The sequence below is a fragment of the Strix uralensis genome, chromosome Z, assembly GCF_047716275.1.
Source record: "Strix uralensis isolate ZFMK-TIS-50842 chromosome Z, bStrUra1, whole genome shotgun sequence".
Lineage (NCBI taxonomy): Eukaryota > Metazoa > Chordata > Aves > Strigiformes > Strigidae > Strix > Strix uralensis.
In genome coordinates this window covers 24,377,012-24,386,439 of record NC_134012.1, presented here as the reverse complement: position 1 = coordinate 24,386,439, position 9,428 = coordinate 24,377,012, and the positions used below count along the sequence as shown (strand labels likewise).

At 50.8% G+C, this 9,428-nt stretch overlaps 1 protein-coding gene across 1 annotated transcript in view; it reads left to right on the top strand.

The window, feature by feature from the left end:
* Positions 1-5,145: 5,145 nt before the first annotated feature.
* Positions 5,146-9,428, top strand: part of GRIN3A (glutamate ionotropic receptor NMDA type subunit 3A) — a 73,869-nt gene continuing 69,586 nt past the window's right edge. The window contains exon 1 of the mRNA XM_074855470.1: positions 5,146-5,886. Within this exon, the coding sequence (XP_074711571.1) occupies positions 5,146-5,886 (741 nt within the window). The remainder of the gene's footprint in view (positions 5,887-9,428) is intronic.

Sequence of the window (9,428 nt, the reverse complement as noted above, 5' to 3'; positions counted from 1 at the left end):
TTAACAGGGGGAACAACACTTTCACCTGCAACTAAATTCTTCCTTCTTCATTCTGGCAATCGAAAAAGGTCTCACAGTTAGAGTATACTCATGCCTACTTTAGGAACATTTAGTTCCAGTGATGGAAAGAAGCTGTGACTGAATACTAGTCACTTAATTTTTTTCCATTTATAGGTACCTGGAATGTCTTGAGATATTCCCATGGTAGCATCCATTTCAGAGGGGAGACTACCAAACTCAGAGGGGTTGGTGAGCTGTGTGGCAATGTTACAAGATCTCCTGCCTGCTCTTTCTGAAAGGGACCAAAGCTATCAAGTGGTTCACTGCATATTTTCCTCGCTGACTCTTTGAACATCCTCTGACAGTATCAGAGTTTGTCTGGATTTATATTGCCAGAAGAAACAAAATGGGAGTTTTATTTAGGGAGAAAGAAGAGTCTCAAACACTTTTTTGAGGCAGTAAAGCAGCATGTAGCCCTCACTGGTGAAACAATTTGACTTCAAAGTGATGGTTTGGATTCAACACCAGGCCTGCCCACAGGAGGATATTTGCAGGCATAAGTCTGCAGTAGCCAGTGCACTGTCGATTCACACCAGGTGAGCACTACAGTGACACGAAATTATTCAAATGTATAATACCCTACTTAACATTCTTAGTGCAGTTTTAGATATCTGAAAGCATCTGCAAATTTCTTCTGGCTGGAAAAAGTGTGGAGGACAGAAAGTAAGGACCATCCAGGTGACTTGTTGGGGTTTTTTTTCCTTTAAATGGTAATTCAAATGAAAAACACAGCATTTTGAAATGTTTGAAACTGCATTTAAATAAACTGAGGCATCTAAATAGAAACAAAACTGTTTATTCCTAGTGAAAAAAATAATTTTACCTGAATGGTTTATTTTTCCCTAATTCTCATTTTAGAATGATGGTTATGAAAGGAAAAAAATTTTCATGCCAGGCTGACCGAAAATAAATCCCTCACCTTCTCCAGGGGTAAAGAGTGGTACTCTCTGCATCTCAGCCTAGTGACTTGGGCATTTTGAAGAATGAGAGCGGCTAAAAATGGGGCAGATGAACATGAAGTTAAGCAATCTGGCTATCATGCTCTGGCAAGCTCAAGGAGCTTCTCCATCAGAGCAAGGGGAGTAGAGCAACACAGACATGAACGGAAGGGCAGTGACAAACTATTTCCAAACGAGCCAAGTTGCTCAGAAGGAACAAGCCTTGCAGAAGGTCGTTGTGAAACACAATTGTTCTGCAGCTCAGAAAGCCAGATAAACCAACTCTACTTCAGAGAAATGACAATGAGCTAAGCAAGCAGAAAGAGCAGCAAGAGAAATACGATCGGTGATTTCAATCACTTTTCCCCACTGCATTTTTTGTTGCCGAAGGGTTTTCACCAGCTTTAACTGTGATGCTCAGGCACTGATCAAGGATGAGTTTCTGTGGTCACCATTCCCCAGCAATCAATGCCACCAGCATTGCTATACTCATGGTATACCCTGAGGTGACAACCAAATCAGAGGACGTCCCTCCACTTGCCCAGATCTGCCTGGTCTTCTTTCAGTTGAATATTTAACACAGGAGAGGAGCAGAGTGGACATTCCTACTGCAGCAACCACCATGAGAAAGGGAAAAGGGGGAAGGAGAGTAGAAGGCAGCCAGTCCTTTAGTTGAAGATGAAAAAAGTCAAGGATCTCAAAAAGTTTATTCTGCTGCCAGCCTTGGAAGAGGAACTGCAGTGTTGCTAAAAAGCAGGTGCAATTGACACACAGCCATCTCCAATTGCCGTATTAGACTCAACCAATCGTGCTCTTTTCCACATGCATATTTATGCAAATAAAGCAGAAAAATTAATGATACAACTTTCCAAATGTTACATGTATACACTTTGGTGTGGTTTATATCCTTTTTCAGATCACTTCCTGAAAATACTCTGGCCTCTTACAGAGCAGCACCTAGAGATTTAAATGTCTTCTTAAAAAAAGCCTGTGTTTAAGCACTTTGGTATATCAGGGGTATTGCAGAGAACTTTATTAACAGGAATATTTGAGCAAAGAGTAAAAATAAACACAAATTGCAAAGAAGACAAATTCATAATTTGTTGTTATAAATAAGCTGAAAAGATAGCTTCAAGAGCTAGAGCCATTCCAGTAAAAATTATTACATCGCCTGGGGAGTTTGCCTACTCTGTACAGTTCAGGTTTCTAACTGTGACAACTTGCTATGACTTGCTCAAAAATCAGCTGCAGACCAGGAATTATTTACAGCAGTACTCACAAGAGTGGTACTGCATGATCACCAAGCAATCTGGTCATAGATTACCCACAAATTAAAAAACAAAAGATGGAGATACTGAATGATTTCCCTTTACTGATTGATTTCTTATGCAATTTTCAGAGCTGTTTCAGTAATAAGTTTGATGACATTTTCTGAAACACTTGCTTTTTTAAATGAGTGTCACCTGTGCCCTAACGCCAGAGAAAGATCCGCTCCTATAATGAAGCTTCAAATGACTGACAATTCAGGGCTGTCAGTTAAGACATGGAAGAGTAACCGTTTGTTATAAAAATAATTCCCACGTGAAAACTAGTAATTACCTAACTGCACAGCAGAGAAGTTACGTGCTTACCAGATTTTTCCAAACCTGACAAAAAGGATGCAAATACAGATAACACCTCTGGAGTTGTACAGATCTCGAGTGAGTTCATTCTCACAACCTGAAAGCTAACTCCTGTGGTTTTGGGAGAAAAATAATTTTTGTTTGCACTGTGTGACATTTACCATATTCAAAGCCAGTTCTCCCAGCCAGTAATTCCTTACCGCTAACAGAGGAGATTTTGAACACCTCTGTTAATATGATCCATTCCTTAAAAAAAAAAAAAAAAAAAAAAAATAGGAAGAGGGACAGGAGGACCCTGTGTTGATCAGAGAAGATACCAGGAAATAAAAATGTGATAATAAGACTAGGAGAAAAAGGAAGAAGAAAAGGGGAAATAGGAAATTGTTGTTAACTCTTAGACATAGTATTAGCTCACCTTTACGCGTAGCAGCTGGTATAGTCAGTTTTGGCCTACAGATCACCACCCTGCCATTTGTAGTTTTCCACCTTGGAACCAATTTTGCAACCACATATCAATTCAAAGGGAACAGTATGAGATAAACACTAGCTTTGCAGGTCTTTTGGAAGATGGTAACAACAGCAGGCAGGTATGACAAGGTGCTAACATGATGGACATAAGAGACAAATTTCAGCACAGCTGCACAAGACCTTAGTAAGACCTCTCTTTGAAGACTGTGTACACCTCTGGTGACCTCCCCTCAAGAAAGATTAATTTAAATCAGAAAACCTGCAGTTCAGACCTGTTGGAGGGTAATGACCACCTCTTTTATACAGCATGATGAAAAGTGTTTGTTTCTACACAAGTTTTGTGCATACCTGATGAAGAAAGAGAGCGTATAATGTTTCTTCATAAACAGCTCAGAAGATAAATCTTGGAGAAAGGGGAAAGTAGGTGAACATTCAGAGGAGGAGAGCTCTTTAACTTAAAGAATAATGCTAGCACTAGGTCAGGGTAAACTGCTTGTGAAGAAGTTACCAGAAGGTCTCCAACCACCCCAGCAGTGAAGGCTCAGACTGCCCTTCCAGGAGGCACAGCAGGAAACCACACTGCGTTCAGTCAGGGCTGGATCAGCCGGGGAACGATGACAGGAGTCCCGCAGGCAGGAAATACACGGAAATCTCGGGGCGTCCCCCGTGTCGGCAGTCAGCCCGCAGCTCGCTCCCGGGGGGAGCCCTGAGGTTATTTCCCCTCTGATGGACAACGTGGCTCTGGGAGAGGGCATCCGCTGGGGTCCCGGAGATCGATCACGGAGCGGAGCGAGACAACGACGAGCCTGTCGGTGCCCCGATCGGGGTATCAGTCTCAGACCCTGGACTAGCGCGGCTCCCGACCTCCCGGGATCGAACCCGGTTAACAGGAGGGAGACAAGGACGGGACTTTCCCCAACCCATTGCAGACACGCACACAAACGCCCATCACTGCTCTGCCCTATTCCCTCTTAGGATAAGGGTGTTCTATAGTAAAAGCAATTTTAGAAAGTGTCCATGGCTTGCTGTGCCGGGATCTCGGGTCCCACGTGCCGAAAACCGATCGGGTTTGAAGCCGCAGCAGCAGCAGCGCATCACCGAGCGCAGCCCGCCCCTGGCTTACCCGACGGGCGCGCTGCGGCGGCGAGGGACGCGGTTCCCCCCAGCCGAGAGGGCGAGGGGAGCCCCCCGCCCCGGCCCGCAGCCCCTCCGGGGACGGAGCAGCCCGCTGTCTCCCTCAGCGCCGCAAAACTGCTTCGCTTCTCCGTCCGAGGGAGCGGGAAGAAGACCCGGGCAGACAATACCCGAGCGGAGGTTTCCGTCGGGGCTGTCCCGGGACGCCTCTCCGAGGGAGCAAGGATGCGGCGGGGAGGGAGCGGGCCAAGCCCCGAAAACCCTCCTTCCTCCCTCGGGGCGGCCCGCGGGGGCGGCGGCGACTACAAGTCCCGGCGGCCCGGGGAGGAGCTGGCGCGGGGCTGCCGCTCGCCGTTCCTCCCGGTGGGAGCGCAGCGCAGCCCAGCGACCGCCCGCAGCCGCCGCCGCGGCCGCCCGGCAACTTTTCTCGCCTCCGGAGCCGGGGCAGGGCAGTGCACCGAGGAGAGCCGCGGAGGAGAGGCTGGAAAAGGGAGCCTTGCAGGGGAGCCGGGCGGGGGCTGCGGGGGGGTGGGAGCATTGCGAGGGAGCCGGGGACGGCCGTGCGGTGCAGCGGGGGCTGCGGGGGGGGGGGGGGGGGAGCCGGGCGGCGGAGCGCACGGTGGTCTCGGAAGGGGGAGCCGGGGAGCGCACGCTCCTGGGGGATCTTCTCGCTCCTTGCGGGGCAGCCGGGCAGAGCCATCGCCCGCGCGGAGGGGCAGGGGCGCCTTGCCGGCGGCTGCGGGGGGCGGTGCGGGGTGCCGCCCCGGGGCCGGGCCGCTCCAGCCCCGCGGGTCCGTGGGGGGCGGGCCGGGGGCCGACACCCCCCTCCCCGCCAGCTCCAACCTCGGGGCGTGGGCGCGGCGGCGGCGGCCCCATGGGCGGTGGCGGGGGCGGCTCTGCGCGGGGGCCGCCCGCCGCGGCTGATGCCGCTGCCGGCCGCCCGCGGGGCGGCTGAGGCGGGTGGCGGGGCCGGGGGAGGCGGCGGCGGCGGCGGGGGGCTGCCGGCCATGTGGCGGCCGGGGGTGCGCGGGCTCTTGGGGCGGGCGTGCCTGCTGCTGCTGCCGCCCTGCGCCCTGGTGCTGGCGGCGGTGCCCGGCTCCGCGTCCCACCCGCAGCCCTGCCAGATCCTGCGGCGCATCGGGCACACCGTCAGGGTGGGGGCCACCCACCTGCAGCCTCGCGGCGCCGCCTGGCCCGGGGAAGCGGCGGGCGGACGGCGGGGGGGCGGCAGCCCCGAGGGGGGCGGCAGCCCCGAGGAAGTGGGCAGCGCCGCGGGGCCGCGGGGCCGGCGGCCGGGGGGCGGCGGGGAGCGGCGGCCGCCCCCCCAGCCCTCGCCGCGGGACGCGCTGCTGCTGGCCGTGGCGAACCTCAACGGCGTGGCCGGGCTGCTGCCCTACAACCTGTCCCTGGAGGTGGTGATGGCGATCGAGGCGGGGCTGGGCGACCTGCCCCTCTTCCCCTTCTCTTCCCCCAGCGCCTCCTGGAGCAACGACCCCGTCTCCTTCCTGCAGAGCCTCTGCCACACCGTGGTGGTGCAGGGGGTCTCCGCCATCCTCGCCTTCCCGCAGAGCCGCGGGGAGATGCTAGAGCTGGACTTCATCTCGGCGGCGCTGCGCATCCCCGTGGTCAGCATCGTGCTGGGCGAGTTCCCCCGGCGGAGCCCGGTAAGGCGCCGGGGGGAGCGGGGCGGCGGGCAGGGCTCCCCCCGCGCCGGAGCAAGGCAGCGCCGAGCCCCCCGCGCAGGCGGCTCCCGCCCCGCGTCCCCCGGGTACCCGCGGGCAAGGGCCGGGGACCGGCCGACTGCCGGCGGGGCACGGCGGTGGGAGCCGGGAGGCGGGCGGGGTGGGGAGGGAGCGGCCCCGGCCCTCCCGGCGGGGAGCGCTGACTCCGGGGCCGTCGGAGTCGCGGTTTCTGGTCTTCCCCCCCTCTTGCACCCGCTCCCGTGTTGGCCCTTGGTCTCAGCCCTGGGATGGAGGGGGACAAGCTGCCTCTCTGTGGAAAGGCGGAGCTCGGTGGCAAAAGCGAAGTTGTGAGCCCAAAGTCGTCTGCCCCGTTAAGTTGTCGAGTTCAGAGGGAAAAAGGGGGGCCGGGACGCGCGCTGGTGCTCTTCTGCACAAGCTGCTCTTCTGCAGGTCCTTAGCTTGGCTTTTGGAGAAGGACGTGCTTTGCAGACCAAAAGAAGGTTGTTGGCAAAAAAAAAAAAAAAAACCAAAAAAAAAACCAACCTGAAAGCAGCATTCAGGGTGTTTATTTATTACAGTGTAAATGCCGTGCTGTTTGTGTGCAGGCACGGTAGGTTGTTCACCAGATGACACTTCTCAGGGAAGTTGTTCACTGTAACTTGACTTTGCATTGAGCAATCTGAAGTATTAGGATTTTCTTTACTTGTAGTTTATGCATCACTGCTAGACCAGAGTTTTGCTAAATCTGGTTGCCCGACTGAAGCAGTAGAAACCAGTCTGTGTCTGTTTGATTGTGTAGCTAAAATAGTAGAAACTGTAGTGTGTTTGACTGTCATGGGCACAAATAGTAGTAGTATCTAAGGGAAGCTAAACTTTCCATCATACAGAGATGGCAAGTTAGTGTTACACACTCTGGAAAAAGGTGATAGTTCCATTTTTTGCAAATGTGTGTTTGATGCTAGTAATCATCTTCAGGCAAAAGGGTTGGAAGAAAATACTCTGTTCTGTGTGACCCATTCAAGGGAAGTCATGAGTAAAATGGCAGAAGCTGCCATTTGAATAGCCAGGAGAAATAATTGTTTTATATAAAAAGAGATAGCTCAACTTTGCTCTGAAAACAATCAGAAAAAAAGTTTACCAACTGAATTTGCTTTCCAAAAGCAAATATGAAACCCAGCCTGGATCACTTTTAAACTCCTATATTTTTATATGTTAGATCATGACAGAAAAGGTAGGAAAGGAAAGTCTGTGCTAGTCTGTAACTGAAGATGTGACTGCTGTATGCTGGTCTGAACTCAGTTTTTTCTACCTTAGCAAAACCCACATGACTTGGGTTTCTGTAGATTTATGCAGAAACTCAAGGGTAATTGGTGCCACTGAATGCCACTGTTGATGGGTGTTTGATGCCAATAGCACCCGAGTTTGATGTCAATACCAGCCTTGCAGTTACACTTGCAGTTGTGCTGGCATCTACAGCACCTGAACCCAGCATCTCCTTGCTTTGTCTGTTAAAATCAGTATTATTTTCTACTCCATGCAAGATGGGTCTAAGTTCATCCAAAGCTGCCTGAGGACACAAGATGCATTAAACGCATATAGCAGACGGTTAGAGTCATTGCTCCTTTCCACAGACTTCACAGCGCCTGCTTAACTTTCACATTGTTCTCAGTGGGCAGCCAACTGGATCCAAATCAGGACTTTCTTCTTAAGCAGACATTTAAGTGTCATTGTCTTCAGTGACAGTGAAGCCAATGCCTGACATTGAACCTGTGCTGAATAGAGACTGGGTTTTTTTTCAGCTGAGCTAAAAAAATCACTCTAAGGTCTGTGGATTTTAAAAAAATCTCAGCCTTACTCAAAGGCCAGCAGGTAATACAAGTATATTAGTCTCTCAGGACTGGCTTGGAGGGCCTGACATCTTTCTGAACACTCTTTTTTCATACCTTAACATAATAAATACAATTTTAAGGATAACCCTGGAGGCAGTGCTCTAGCAGCCTTACCTTGCACGCTTCCCAGAGTTACAGGATTTCCAACAGCATCTTGGGCCCAGGGGATGCTGGCATCAACAGCCTCTGGTATCTTACTGCCTGCTACAGGCAGGGATTTTATGTCATTCACAGTCCCATGCCAGCACTGGCATGAAATGAACATAGCATGGACTTCCCAGCTTAATGGCCCTGGAGCTACAGAGTGACTGCTTCTACTGACTGGCAGTTTTAGAGGAAGCAAGTGTAAATGACAGCTTTGTGGGTGAGACAGTGCTGATAGGCCCAGCATGCAGTTTTTCAGAGAAGAAAAGTCAGGAAGACTGAGATCTAACCCTGCTTCAGAAATGTGAAGCATCAGCCTCCCTGGGGTCACTCTTCCCACTGATACTTAGGCAGAGAAATCCTCCCTCCCTCCAGAAACAGCACCACAGCACACCTTGGGGGGCTGCTGGCAGTTAGCTTTCTTCCAGGCAGGAACAGAAGCAGACCCAAAACTTGTTTGCCCTTGAAGAGCGTTCCCCACTGTCTGCCGTATGAAGAGCATGGCACACATGCTAACGAAGTCGATGTTCACTAGATGCTGTCTCAAGCTGCTTCTCCTTAGCATTCAGAATTTTTGCTAGGATGGCTTTAAGGTGGTAATGCCTAACAAGGTCTCATTTTCCACATTACGGTAGGATAGGAACGTACACATACAGCGCTTGTACCACTGCTGAATGTTAACGTTATTACTTCATACAGAACTTTATAATAAGCAGATACTCACTGTAATTGAAAAGCATGTTGATCTTCGAGCAAATCCTCCCAAACATGACAAAAAGCAATACTTAAAATGAACAGGAAAATAAGGATCCGGAACTGAAACATGTTTCAATAATGCTGGATGTTGCCTCCGTGACATTTGATGATACGCTTCAAATGTGTGACGTCGCGAGGCAAGCCACAGTGTCACAGCTGGGCACCTACAGTCAAATGGATATGTAGAGTGTTTTCAAAAGTTTTGTGGTTGTTCAAGCATCTTTAAAAGTCTGTTTCTCATTAATTTCTACTCTCCTGAAGTTAAAAAAAAAAAAGAGCAGTCTTGCCCCATGACAATTAACAATCACAAGACAGCAGCCATCACAAAGTGGCATTTGTTCTCTCCCAAGCAACAGCTTTTGCTGGAGGTTCAGGATTGTGTGTGGCAGCATGGAGGTAAAGGCATCTGGGCTGCTAAATTATGGCACAATGGACGTCATCAGATCCCAACGGATGTGATCAACAAAATAACAACTATGTCTCCACCAACTAGAAGAAAGGAAACGCAGGCTTTCTTAGGCATTGCAGGTTTCTGGAGACTGCACATTCCAAATTACATTCTGATTGTAAGCCTCCTCTATCAAGTGGCCCAGAAGAAGAAGGATTTCAAGTGGGGCCCTGAACAACGACCAGTCTTTGAACAAATTAAACAGGAAATAGTTCATGCAGTAGCCCTTGGGCCATTTCAGAAAGGACAAGATGTTGAAAATGCGCTCTAAACCACAGCCAGGGAGA